Source organism: Callionymus lyra, chromosome 6 (assembly GCF_982586985.1).
Source record: "Callionymus lyra chromosome 6, fCalLyr1.hap1.1, whole genome shotgun sequence".
NCBI classification, from domain to species: Eukaryota; Metazoa; Chordata; class Actinopteri; order Syngnathiformes; family Callionymidae; genus Callionymus; species Callionymus lyra.
Window position 1 is genome coordinate 23,233,501 of NC_141823.1, and position 15,150 is coordinate 23,248,650.

Consider the following 15,150-nt stretch of genomic DNA (forward strand, 5'->3'; position numbering starts at 1 on the left):
GCTGCTGACAAACTCTAAAGAGCAATTGGTGACACTTGGGAACACATTTGTCGCTAGCATGTATCTAAAAACTCAATTACTACTAAAGGAAAATGCTGTGGCATTGATTCTGACTTATGCTACAGTCTCCCCTTTAAACTCTGGTTTGGGGAATGAAAAAAATCTTGTCAAAAGTTGCCATGATATAAGAGAAACGATTTACCACCCAAGACGACTCTTAAAACTTTAATTTTTTCCACTTGAGGCAAAGACGAGGCACATTAATACTTGAAGTTTTCAAACTCAACATGCAGGAAGTCGCTGATCTGGATTCACCGGCTCATAAAATGTTGCCCCACACTGTCACATTTTGTACTTTCTCCTCTGAATTATTCTTTATCTGCAAGTTATCTAAAAGTCAGCATTGTTGCCTACTCCCACCACTTGCAAAAGCACCCTGGTTGTCAGCTGAACTTAACTTTTTATAAATTTATTTGACCATTTTGTAAAAGTTGAGAATGATTCTATGAAAACTTGTACAAGAATTACATTGATCTTTATTTCTGCTGCAGCTTGCTAAAATATGTTCATAATAAAAGATTAATTAAGTGGGTAAATTTACTTAAATTGTTCCAAAAACGTTCTGCTCTGGAGTTTTCAACCGATTCCACATGCACTTCATTAGCAATGGGAGCCGTTGCCATGGGAATCTTGACGTCCTTTTTTTAAAATCTGCCCAGCAGCAGATAAAGACCAAATGATCAGATGAATGATCTTGTGACATGAATAAAAAGGCTTCTAAATATGATTTGTGCTTGCTGATCTTTCGCTAAAAGGACATGTCGTCATAGATTGGATTAACATTATAGTTCCCATATTGAAATGTTAATGTTAAGTAGATTGTTGTTGCTTGATTTTTTCAGAAATCATTGTTGTAGAAGTTGTTCACTCATAGCGGTCTCTTTAATGTTTAATGCCCGAGGTTTACGTGCACATTCTTTACAACATATACGTCTACTTGTTTAGTTTAGGCGACTGTTTATTGCACCAGAAATAATGATGTTGGCCTCTAAATCATTGCAGATAAATTGTGAGACATTTTGTCCAGTTTATCACATCAATGCTCTCATGAAATGATTGTTTGTGTTTTCTTTATTGTCAGAAAACTCTCTGGAGGCGTCTGAGCGAGCGGGCAAGCCCGAGCTGGCCTGCCACTAAAGCCTCAGAGAGAACCACTGCTGTCTTTTTTCCCACTCCGGGCAATATAACTCTACCCGCATGTTTCGTTTGCTCAGAATGGGCTTGGACACGATTGCTTGTTTGATCAGGAGGGGCCGGGATCTTAGACTTTGTCCGCGTGCATTTGATAGAATGCAAGGAGATTTGAGAAGATTAAAACGGCTACTTGGATGTTAAGTTGTACACACATGTACAGTTAATTTAAGTTATCAATGCCTGACAATGTGGTATATTTTTATAGAAAAGTGGCAAGTGTCTTTGAGGCAAGAGCAATGTTGAAGGTCCTTTTTTATTTACTTGTGTCACAAATGTGAGTGTTTTTATTTGTGTTTGAGAAATCCATCAATAGAATATCTTTGAATCCTGCTTAAACATTCAACTCTTTGTCTGGAAAAGGTCAAGGATGTTTTTGTGTGAGATTCTTAGTCACAGGTGGACTCGATGTTTAAAGGAAAAAAGGGCTATAAATAAGAGGATTGGGACAAAAGGTGGAGAAGCAGAAGGAGCATAAATGTATTATAAATGTGCATCGTATTGAATATCATTTACTTTTTGCTTGCAGTCAAATAAAAACCTCTCGCCAGAGAGCTCAGGGCCAACGTTTGCTGTGACGGCGCCCAGAACAAATATCATAACTCAAAGATGTAAGCAGGTCAAGATGACTCACAAACAATACAGCGCTGAGAAGCTTGATGTTCACCCTCGCTCCTGTTAATTAAATAATGTTCCAATACAGCGTGTGCTGATAGAATGCAAATATTTATCGCAATAACTTGTTATTTATACACTTCAACGTCTCAGTCCAATCCAAACCATTCCTGCTGACTGAATTATTTAATTCTCATTAAAAAGCCTAATTGTTCCCCTGATAGTGATTTTTCTACGTTTCTTATTGGTGTAAAATAAGCGTGTGGTTGTACCCTAAATGATGTCATTCAACATTCGCATCACGTACATGCTGACTGTGCACTATTTGGCAATATGTATTTCATGAATGATGGATGACATGGGAGTACTTTTTTTTTCATCTATGTTTAAGAAAATATGAAAAGCTGAAACTTACTGATAGATGACCCAGTTGTTGATTTATCCAGTGAACCCTAAATGTAAGAAATTATAATCTTGAATGGGTTTTTATCAACTTTAGATAAACATGTATTTTACTTTTACAATAACAAACTATAAATGTACGTTTCTCTTTTCCCCGTGTCTTGACATGCTGCCATCATCTGCTTACTGAGAGGCCCTCGCTAAGATTGATGTTTTCATATCTCAGATCGCCTGCAGGCAGAATTAACAATAAATATGTTGCATCCTCATTTTCCCTTTCATGACGTTCTGGAACGCGATGGAAGTTGCTTCATTCCAATAGATCTGAGTCGGGCACAGAAACAGAAAGACGGCTCGATCAAAGTGCGGCAACCCAATGACGGATTACGAATCTATTTTAATGAGATCTCGCCAAACTTTGATGATGGTTGTCGTTATTATTTCTAATGGATAATCGGTCAGACTCGTTTGAAGATAGCGAGGGAGGTTTTGTAAACTAATTTGAATTGCAATAAGTTGTGACATAGGAATTGCCTAAATTGTTTATTTTGCCGCACACTGTCTTTCTTTTTTGAAAAAAAAAAAGAAAAGTAATTTAACTGCTTTAAGTGAAATATTAAAAATGTTTTTTTTGTGGTTTTATTTGTTATGTTTTTAAATGTGTGGTCCACATTTCCAACAGGTCTTTGGCTCTGACTGTGTTTTGTGGAAATACTTTCTAAAATGCTGCTGCCACCTGTTGTTCAAGTTAGCTCATTATTAATAATGATATTTGAAACACTGCAAAAATTTCCAATTTATGAAGTTGATTTGGAAATGAGTGACTTTATGGAGGTCTCTGATTTTTTAGTTTCGTCATGGCTGGGAAGTATTTGGCATTTATTGTGGATGTGAAAAAATGGTACGTATCTATATTTAATTAGACAAGGAAAAAACTATGAGAGTTAAATGATTTGTGTTTTCAGCATTTCTTGTTAAGCAAGTCAGCCTTCCTTGCCTTTGTGTTTAAGGGTTGTCACAAAACAAAAATTTCAACTGGATACCGATACTGAGGATAATGTTAGATACTCAGTACCATTTTCAATACCACAAGGATTAAAAAAAAAAAGATTCCTAAATGTAAAATAAATAAGAAAAAGGCAAAAATAGCCTCTGTTACAACATGTACAAATTAACAGAACCACATGGCAAGCTAGTCTGAAAAAAATCATGAGTAAACTCAAGTGTTCTTCCATGGCTATGCTTTACATACATAAGGTAGGTAGGTAGAACTTTATTGACTGAAATTGTTTTTTTCCAATTAGCCACAGCAAATACAGCAATTTTTCATAACAATAAATCAAAATAAAATAAGAACAAGAACAAAGAGAAATAAAGAGAAAGAACAAGATGATACAATCTAAGTCTAAAGATAAAGACAAAGGACATAGATCAAAGAAAAATAACAAAGACAAAGGATACAAAGACTAACATAGAACAGAACATCATGATACTTTCACTCCACTCCTGCCCCCGAAATCAGAATTGTACAATCTAATAGCTCGAGGAATGAATGAGAACTTGAGTCTGTACAATTTAATAGCAAGCATCAACTAATTCAAAAACTTGTATCATATGCGGATACAACATTTTAGTATTGTTACTTTTGCTCACTACTTCTAACAACCCTAATGTGTTCCTCTCTAGTTGCCTCTTCATCTCCTCCTGAATCACATCCATAAACCTAAACACATGTCCATCATCACCATAGTATAGCTTAGAAAGTTTAAGAATAGGGTTTTACTTGCATCAAGATATATCATACAGATCAGTATAAAAAGCCAATACAGTATATTGTCTATTCCTTTCATAAAAGATGTTGTAGATGATTGACCAGAGGACTAACCCCCCAACCCAACACCCTGGGTAACTGGACTATTCCTCTGTGAGTTAACCATGTGGTGCCCTGATATCTTTCTAGTTTACTCAAATCATCAATCAACCAGACAAGGTTGTGACTCTGCAAAAGCCTATAATTTCCTCCAGCTCAGTGGGTCCCAGCAGTGTCCCTTTTCTCCCTTTATTATTGTCTCCTTTATCAGAAACATAATTGGTTTGCATTGATTTTTTTTTTTTTTCAAGCATCATTCCCAGATGACACATCCTCTCACACAGGCTGCCTTCTTTTTCAAGTGACGTTTTCAAAGGCATAAGGTCCTGTCTGGGCCTCACGGCTCGAAAATAGTTGGATCTTGAGATAGTGGACAGGAAAGATTTATAGTGTATTCTTTCTTCAAGAGGAATAACAACATCTTTAATGGGGCCGAGGCTGGCAAGAGGTGTGCTGTGGCGCCCCTGAGGAGCATTTGGCTTTTCTGGGCTGTTTTGTAAGAGTTTGACAGGTGAAATAGTGTGGGAACTGCGGGGAGTGTTGCTTTAAAATGCTTTTTGTTGCGCTTGTCGGAGATGTGGAGGTGCCCTGTGAATGCTCAATAGCTCTGTAGGAGACACTGGTGAATAGTAGAGTGTTGGGACGAAAATTGTTTCCCGCAGGATTGTTTTTTGGGCTCCTACTATGGGGAAGCTGTCCACATTACCCTTTTCTATCAATACATGCAACTACGGCCGGTTGATACTGATGACTCTAGCCTGCCCCTTTCTCTACTTAAACTGGTAGGATGTTCCCCATAAACACCCGTTAGCCACCAGTTTTCTATTAGCCAAGTTTACATAGACGTTTCATGATGTCTAGGGAAGACAAAACGCTCTTGTTTGCACATTTTCAGTACGTTTCTTTGAGACTACTTTGTTGCCAGGACTATATTTTTATGACCCACATATGATCAATCCAATGGACGCCGGTGTTGCTTGTCCCTTTAAGCAGTTAGTCTCCAGCAGTGTCTTTCACTGAGGCAAAGATGTTTGGGATGTGACACGGTGATAGAGGGTGAGTCACCCATGTTTTGATGATTGACGAAAAAGAAGGGTCAGACAGGTCCTGAGAACCAAGACAAATGTGGGGTACCTTTATAGTTCCCCTTTTCAGATAGTTTGACTTGGCACGACTAAAATAAGCTAAAATGAACCTCATGTTAAGGAGGAAGGTTGATCCTTTTGCGTAATGTTTCAAAATATTGTGCGTTTGTTTATAAAGGATAGATAATGCAATTTTTATTTTGCGAGTATTTGTTGATGCTTTTTAAAAATTTAGAGACCAGTGCAAGTAGGAGAGGGATTGTTAAGGGTAAGCGCCTGCCGGGGACCATTGTTTATCCCTCCCTTTTCAGTAGAGGGAGACAGGAGAGTTTCACACGCCACTCGCGGGCATCCTGCTGGGCAGCCCCGGAAGGGGGCCATTGCAGTCGGTAAAGAAGGTCTGGCCGTAGGGATAAATTACTCTCAATGGAGCGTTCTGTGTTTGACGTTTTCCCGTCTTTTTTAAAAAAAAAGAAGCCAGAAAAGGAAAGAATTCAACGCCAACCACAGGTTGTCCGCTTCATTTCTGGAAAGGCTCTGCCTTCCAAGTTGCCAATTTAACATCCGTCCACCCCCACAGCCCTCAGACGCTACACTCCCACCTCCTCTGGAATGCTCTGGGGTTTAGTTGTCCTGCGGGGACCAGAGTGTGTAGTGCTGAAGCTTTAGAACTACTTCTTAGAATACATTTATATAGTTGTACTATTACCATGCAATATTATATATTCAGTTGGATTTTAATGAAAATTATGTGTGAGAGGTTTTTATACTTGTAAGATTGTCAGTTTTTTGCTCTTTTACAAATGTTTAATATATATATGTATATATACACACACACATGATTATACTGTATTCCCCAACATTAAACATTTTTATACATATAATTTATAACGTCGTTGCTCTAATGTAAAGTTAATTTTATTGTTTTTGTTTAACGTCATTATTTCTTTTATTTCGATACTTTGGGCCAATTTTGTAAAAAATCTCCTTTTAGGACTACTACCAATACTACTTCTACTCCTACTACCACTACTACTATATCTGACAACACAATATTGATTTAGAATTAAAAGTTGGGACCATATGTTGGGGATATTTTCCTTTCTGGTGTCTAGATTTCTTTATTTTAGTTTTTATTCCCTTAAATACCAAATGTTACATCATCACATTGGGCCAGATACTCAGTGAGGTTTATAAAGACAAAGACAAATTACAGCCACATAATATTCTATATCTTCTTACTCAACTGAAATTGATAAAATTAGAGCTTCATATCACCTTAACCCAGGTTTTTAAAAAGTTTCTTCTATTTGTTTTTATGGATTTTTAACCAGGGGTTGTCGAACCAAGTCATAATCTTCCACTTGAACCTGTGTTGTTCTTCCTACCTCTTCATCTGTCTTCAGTGCTAATCCTTCCGACTTTCTCTGAGCTTCTGTATCAATGTCTAATAAAAGTCCTATTTATCTTTAAAAACGTATGACTGCATGGATTATTTTCTCAATTCAGATGTTATTCCATTTTTAAAACCAATAAAGCAGTGGTATTCATAAATCTTTACTATTCTCTCTCACAGTTAAAGAAGTTCAGTAAAAGCCAGATCGTTCCATTCTTGCCCTTTACAGTAACCTCTGTCTGATTTGTACATGAGATGGATTTGAGCTTGTCAGCATGAACCCCAAGAGCAGGTGATCGATCCATCCCGGGGAGAAGCACTGTTCTCCAGGGTGGTTTGGGTTTCAGTGTGGTGGGTTTGGCACAGACAAGTGACTCGTGTTGCTCTAACAGACTGACTCCACTGCACTGGACCTTTTCCAAACATACTGCAGAAAACGTTGACCAGCAGACAGCGAGTCTTACACAGAATGGAAACCAAAAAAATCCTCCCACACACGTGGATTTCTGTCTCTTGATGACTTTTATGACTCAATTCTTCACTGTGGTTAATACTTTTGAGCGTTTCAAAACTTCACAACATGGTTTTGATTTGCCTTCTCAGTGGAATGAAGAATTGTTGTTCATGGGTCATTTAGTGTGTGTTTTTCATTAACGGTTTGAATTACTTTTCTTTTTGCTTTACTATTTTTTTTTTTGTGTTTTCAGGCCTACTCTCCATAGACAAGTTAAACATTTATAATTGTCAAATCTTAATCAACTTGTATAAAGAGTTGTTTTATTTTCTAACTCACAGTTGCACGTGTTTAAAAACCCCATAGAATTTGAATTAAAAGAAACGTCTGGACATTTGATATCACCAATGACTAGTCTTCCATACCAAAGCATAATGTTGCCCTTTGCATATTAGTTATGTAGGATAGAATACAGTTTCTAGTGTTAGCTAGAGGTCAAGCACTGACCTTTTTGTCCCATGCAGGGGCACTGTTTGGAGTAAAAGTGTGTGCGTGTCTATATGTGCATGTGTTTTTGTATATTTAGGGGGTCATTTGGCCAAAGAGACAATCTCTGGATTAGAGGTAGCTCAGAAACCAAGTGCTGACTTGGCACATTATCCCCCAAGTACACAGTTCACAGCCTAAGGCAAAGCAGAGGGCATCCGTGTGTTTACACTGCCCATCCTGACACACACACACGTGGTCTCATTTTCTGTCGGAAATTAGAGTAAAATCTTAACACGAGTGTTAAGTTTAAGTGCAATAAAATAGCTATTACTGCATTTTTCCTCTTATCTTCATCCATTTAGTTATGTTACATTTTTTCACTATGCGCAGCCCTTACACACACAAACACACGCGTACAAAGACACATAAATACAGTGTATGCATGCCAGAGTCATCCCGAAGCGCTGACAGTAAAGGAAAATAAAACCTACCGGGACCCACTCGCCCCTCTGCCTCCTTAACCCTTTCACTTTCCTGCCACTTGACACCACCAGAGGTCTTCTGGCTCCACATCTGCCTTTGTCGTGTGGATTTTCTTTTTATTTGATGCCACTAGACTGGCTTTTTTTTTATTGGAAACACATGAAACATGAACTGTAAAGCATTTTAATGTGCTTTTAATAATATAATTTGAGGCAAATTGTTTCCTTTAGCTTCTAATTTGACCAAAAAGGTCACATTTAATATATGAAAATCCTATTTAATCCCTTTAAAAACAACTTTTGCATTATTATGAACACACTTCTTAAACTTGCAAATTCCTATACATGGAAATCTAAGAATCTTTTGTCAGTTTATCTTGTGCTTTTTATGACAGGTTTTCTTAAAACCCAAGAACGATATAATATACATTACAATGTATTTAACATGGTAAAATTGAATATATTTCCTCCATGTTCATCCCATCGTTTCGCTGCAGATTCTAGTGAGCTTTTGCTGTGAGATCTTGAAAAGTTGCCCAGAAAGGATCTTGATGGAGCATTATTGGATTACATGGAATTGTCGGATTATATTTTCTGTCAGGAAAATAACTCTCACAATATGTGACAGAGCCTCCGGAGGCATGTGTCTCGTTGTTTATTTCACACGTAACCCTGATAGGACCAGGCCACATGCCCGTTCCACAGCCGTCCACTCATCGCTTGCCAAGTCAGTGTTACCTTTGAAGTGACTTCAGAGGGAAGACTGGCCAGTCATGGATGAAGTGTGCCTGTGTGTGTGTGTGTGTGTGTGTGTGTGTGTCGCAGCCTTTTCTTTCCCTCTGCTATTTATCCGAGAGTTACTGTTTACTCTCTGTGGCGAAGATGATGATGTATACATATCGCTCTGTAATTAGATTTCTTGTGTAAAACTGTGCGAGAGTGAATCCTCCCTCCTGCACGTTGACCTCACTCTCGGCTAATACGCCCGCGAGTCCATTCATCAAGCCCTTCTGCAAATGAACATGTGGTTCGGTTTTGAGGTGTTTTCTCAGGTGCGTCTGCGTGTATTTTCGGACGTCTAAATGCTCTTGAACGGGTGTCAACAACACATGGATGCTGCAGCTTTATGAAAAAGTGATTGAACGCTGCGCTGTGATAAGACCGTCGTCTTCATCAAAGTCCAAAATGAGCAAGCGTGAAAAGAACCCTGCTGCGAAACCAACTGCTGCACATTTCGTCCACTCCTTTGTTAGGTGTTTTTTGCGTCTGAGCGAGAGGACCGGAGGGATGAGCTTGTGATGACGGCTCTGTCCGGCAGGATTTCCAGCTATGCTTTGAAGATTCTACTTGGATCTTGTTTCCCTGGTACTTGAGATATTTTGGAGTGTTTTGCATCTGTATGTCCTCCTCTTTTTTTTTTTTTACCAGTGACGAACACATGTTTCCGTGGTTACCATCTCGCCACATCAGGGCCGTGCGAGGAATGATTGACAAATTCAAAACGATGAGATATTTTGTATCGGGAAATGGATTTTATATTCACGGGATGTCGGTGCCAATATAATCGCTGGAAATAAAAATAAATGTTGCTAAACAAGTAAAGAAGAAAATGGACCACAAATTAGACACAGTTTCTCGTCAATATTTGGAAAACAAAAGATGGATTTATCATTGGGTTCCATTCAAATGACTTGGTGTCTATTATTAGCGTTTAGCAATACTGCTTGTGTAAGTCATTTGTTAATAATGATTCTTGTGCATGTAATTCAAAGTATTTGGTGTTTGGAATCAATTTTTGATACTCTGTTTATGGCACTTTTTGTGTTAGTAGTAAATAAAGTAGCGTTTTTTTCTCAGTTATATTAATGTCCATTTCTATTTAAATGCAACTATTAGTTTGAGTTGTAACACCCTGAATACTGTCGAGCGAAGAGTTTTATCTGAACTTGTCACAGATTGAACGATCAAAAAGCTGCTTGTTTGCTGCAGTGATGATGTAATTCTCCACACTTTCATCTGCTGATTTTTAAGGCCACGCAAGTTCAAACAGAGGTTTATATGAGGTCTTAAAGTTTTATAGGACTCAAAAACTATTCTGGCATCTTTAAAGTTGTACTTAGCTCCATTAAGACACTCTCCTACCCTATGAATTGTTTTCTAGTTGTTTATAAGTCTAGAATAGACCCAGTTTTCAAGTTGGGTGTCCACATTGTCTGGCGTTTTATCTTCTGTTTCCCCGTCTTTTGAGGTCAGTCTGTCTTCAATCCTCTTTATCGTTGCTGACGATATGAGATGACATGTACCTGTAATGCTCCCCAGGGAGGAAGTTGATGTAAGATGCTTGAAGGCGAATGGCATGGTGAGAACAGCGTGAGAAGGAAAAGAAATGGAAAAAAAAGAGGGGATTCATTATCAACAGATGCTGCTTTGAAGATGTGACGAAGTGCTTAATTTACTTGGGGATTCGTATTCTTTGGTGTCCCTTAATGATAGCGATAGCTTACTTGTTCGGACTAAGTTATCTCTTGACCTGGTCGCCCACCTTTGGACGAACAAGATAACCAAAAATATCTTCTACTTTGTAACGACTAGGACTCCACAGAAAGAGTTAACTGCAGCAAAATCCAGTTTTAAAGGCGCTTATGAAACCGTTACCACAATGACCTGGCAACGGATCACAGCGGCAGAAGACGATTGTGACATAACCGTCTCTGTAATGGTTATTTTTCAGCAGTTATCTGAGCTGGCGACTGTTTCAAATTAGGGTATTTGGGACGACTATAATTTGCAAAAATTGGTTTGCCCCTTCAGCCTTCTTCATCTGACATTCTCAAGTATACCCGCTCTCTTGGGTTTAGCGGTCATAAAGCAGAAGTGGGGTACCAGTTGGGTTCCAACTAGCCGTCCCTCACACTCAGACCAAACAGTTGTTGACGCGCTGAGTGTTGCAGCTGTCTCCCTAGAGCAAGGCTTTTACAGCTTGACGCCAGTAGCGGAAGGGTGGCAGGAAGATAGGACATAGACAAAAGCCTTGACACAACTCACTGAAGGGAAGCTTTTTTTTTTTTTTTTTCTTCAACCCACGTTTGTCTCTTATCACCTTTCATGGCAGCTGAATCACACCCCAGAGAAAGACCCTCCAGGTAGTCTCCAGGGCGGTCTCTGTCTAATTAATTGGCAGCCTTTTGACACCTTCTGACAGGATGTGGCCACCCGCTCTATAGACTGGGCTACTGCTGTGTGTTTTGGCCAAACCATTTTCTCTCCTCACACTTTCCGACTTCAAGAATCCCAAAATGGCAGTATGGTGATTTCAAGACAGCACTTTGAGGATCTGTCAGTCGTGTGACGGCGGCTCCCGACCGATTTTTGGGTGGTACGAGTCCCATTTTGACGTTGAGCGGCGGTCACATTTAGGTGTGGTATTTGGGTGTAGGTTTTGTGGTCCCTGTTGTTTATTTTTTTGAGAAGGGGGGGACCACCTGTCTCGTTCCACGTCAGGAAACCAGACAGACAGGTTGGAGGTTGTTTCAGTGGATCTTGGTGGTCTTTGTTTTCTTTTACTCTGCAGGAGGTTTACTTCAGGCTTTTAATCTCACAACTCTAACCCAAAACTGCAAAGCAAACATTTTAATCACATTCAGTTTAATGTAGATGATCTCAAGATGCAACCTGTTTTAAGTTTAATACCAAATATTTCAGTGGCTTGAATGACGAATGTATAAAAATCATCCTTCGCGCTTTAACCACTTCAAAACATCCGGCATGTAATCTTCTACCTCCATGACGCATCGGTGGCAGGTCATGCCGGTGCTCTTCAAAGTGCCCGGCTGCTGTGCTGCAGCTGCCTACGCTGGTTGTGTTTCTGAACCGTCGCATGACATTTCGTGTGACCTTGCACTTCATGTTAAGTGAATCAGGCCTTGTGCTTCCTTCATCTCGCTCTTTGAACTGCCGCTGTGTGGATATCTTTGCAAACTATTTTGTGCTTCATTTATCTTTCTAAATGAAAAGCAAGTGTTGTGATTTAGTGTTATCATAAATCCTGATTATGTTTACAGACTTTTGCTATCTTATATCCAAATAATGATAGGAAAAGTTATTTTTCACTTGTATTACAAAGGCAGATTTCCATTTTTTTTAGTCCTTTAACGGGGCGTGTTGCGCTGGAACCTACTTTGAATTGAAAGGTTTCTGAAACAGTTTTAAACATAATAAATGAGTCATATCAAGATTGATTTCAAGTCGGTGAACAAGAATCGAGCGTTAACTTGAATAGTAAAACCCTTACAAAATTCAGAGTTCTCTAAAGGAAGGTGAGGAGGAGGGAAGAAAGGAAAAGGAGGTGGGGCAAGAGGAGGTGTGAAGAAAGGAACTGTGAAGAGACGAGAAGAGAGGAGGAATTAAATAAAAAAAGAAAGAGGCCATTAATTTAGAGCTGTGGGAGGGATCTGAAGGTTAGTGAGCCTCTCACTGCCAGGCCCTCCTGGGTTGACTGATGCCTTTGTGAAGAGGCCAGAAACCACACATACACATGCATACACACACAAACACAGAAGCATTCCAAAAACTCTTGGTTTGTTGTGGCAGGCTCTAGTGATACACACACACACACGCACACGCACACGCACACGCACACGCACACGCACACACACACACACACATTAATGGGCTTCAAACTGAGAGCAAAATGAGGAGGCTTTATTTATGTCTTCTCTACAATGTTATTCACTCTGATGTGTCTGAAGATGTGGTGGCTTGGCTGTTCACTCTACTGAAGTGGAAAGTCGCTAGATATTTTGGGATGGCCCTGTTTGCCTGTGTACAGTTTCAGAATCAGAGGATGTGCTTGTCTGCTGATATTCACCATGTATTTGTTGGGGACCATGAAAGTTCTATTTATTTTTTACTGGAAATGATATTTATTCTAAAAAGTTATAAAGAATATAAAATATAACTTTGACTGAATATTTTTTGAGTTGGTTTTTAGCTTCACTTCTTTAACGTCACTTTTTGAAATCTTATGAAAACAAACAATAAAGTGACTTTTATAACTAATAGAATGTTATTCTTTGTGTTCTTTATTGAGTAAACAAGCTTATCTTACTTCTGTAAATCTGATGAAATATTATTATTATATTCATTTGCTTAAGTATCTGATTCAAAATGTGTATTCTATGTATTTATTGACCTTAGAAAACCAAGTAAAATATGAAAAAATAGTATTCTGGTGATTAATAACCTCAAATCAAAATTTTAAGCTTCAGTTTAAGTTCATGTTGATGATTTTCAGAAAACTCCTTCAAATACCTTCATCTTACTAGCCTTCTGTTGATACTGTTGAAACTCAAACGATGTTAATGAATACATCTGTTTGTTAATTAAAATTCCCCAAACAGATAAAAAAAACACACAATTATTCTGTTGCTCTTTATTTGGGTTTTACTAACTGTCCTATTCTGTCCTTTTATTTATTCTGTCTATCCTACAACAATGTTTCTTCACGTTTTGTTGACAACAGGCAATAGATTCTAATGTCGTTTCGTCTCTTGTTCATGTAGGAGTTGAAGGCAGCGCAGAATGTTCATGTGGAAGGAACCACTTCACATGTGCGGTGAGCGCCTTCGGAGAGTGTACGTGCATCCCAGCCCAGTGGCAATGTGACGGAGACAACGACTGCGGCGACCATAGTGACGAGGACGGATGCAGTAAGTCATTTCGCATTACATCGTTATTGGCAATTTTATTTAAAAATAGATTGCGGTTATTTAAAATAATATGGTTTGTTACTTATTATTGAGATTTAGAATATAGATCACATTTTGTTGATATCTTTTTACAGAATGAGCTGGAGCATCATTCCTTCATCTTTTTTTTGCTGTTGTTTTTAGACGGCGAGGATTAGTTTTTAGGTAATGAGATTTTGTGTCCTGGAGTTAAAACAGATTTAGGAATGTTTTGAAGATTTCTCACAGAATTTTTTTATCTTGTTGTGTTCATCTTGTTCAGGACTAGTGTAAAACAGGAACACCTGACAGCATACAGTTGAATCCTGGAAATAAACATTATTTCAAGGGACTTTGTAGAATTTTTTTAAGACTTGTACTGCAAATCTAACATCACTAATAGAGCCGAAATATTCTTGTATGCATTTTCACTGAACTTTATAATCGTTATTTTGTTCTTGTTTTTTTCTGGCAAATTCTTCAGATCTGTCCAACTGATTCAAAAACCAAATTGTTACCGCAGACGTTCTCTTGCATGAATATCTTCTACGATAGGAGGAAAAATATAATTGGGGCCATCTGGATCCCATCAGCACTCGGGTAGACGGCCAAAGGTTCAGGCAAAGTAGCATTCTTGACGGCAGCCACTCCGTGTGATGTTTGCCCCCTCGCACAAAAAATGCTTTCGTGACTTCTGGCACCAAACAGCGTTAAGCTGGTGGGAAATCTTTGCAGCATAAAGAGACAGGAGTATTTTTGCGAGGACCAATGTCAATGTGTCAAGTGGAGGAGAGCCCCACTTTTGTGCCGAGCTCTAAAAATATCAATGCTCTTACTTGAATGGCTGAGGCTGCTCTTTTGTTCGACACTTTTCCGAAAGCTCTTTGAGAGTTTGTGTGTTATATTCCTCCTCCGCCCGTCTCCCTTTGTCACATATAGCTAGTTGGAGATGAAGAAAGGGTTTACTGGTATTGATCCTGAAGCATTTGAATAGTCTAATCGATCTAGATCACATCTACATATTTAAGGAGGCAAACTAATTCATTAGTACCTTTGATCCGATGTGTTCTCTAAAGTCTGACTGTCAGCTGCTTGTCCACTTTCACTTAAGTCTGTCGATATTTTAATGACGGCGCTTGTATCAATGAGATTGATCTGTTTTACTGGATGAGTCTGTTGCTTTACTTTACGCGATGGATCTTCAATCCCGAACCTGGACTCGCATCAAAAGCGAACGCGTTGTCTTAAAGAATATCTGTCTTTGGTATTTGCTCGTGTTAATGTAAGTACATTTACTAGACGCTGACACTACATGGTCATAGCAGTGATTATGAGTGGTAAAAGATTTCATTGGGTACGCCATCTGTCAAATGAAACGCT

At 38.7% G+C, this 15,150-nt stretch overlaps 1 protein-coding gene across 3 annotated transcripts in view; it reads left to right on the plus strand.

The window, feature by feature from the left end:
- The window catches only part of lrp4 (low density lipoprotein receptor-related protein 4), a 77,608-nt gene that overhangs the window by 19,027 nt on the left and 43,431 nt on the right, over window positions 1-15,150 (plus strand). For all 3 annotated transcript variants that reach the window (XM_087794320.1, XM_087794321.1, XM_087794322.1), the window contains exon 2: window positions 13,606-13,752. In XM_087794320.1, the coding sequence (XP_087650446.1) occupies window positions 13,606-13,752 (147 nt within the window). The remainder of the gene's footprint in view (window positions 1-13,605; window positions 13,753-15,150) is intronic.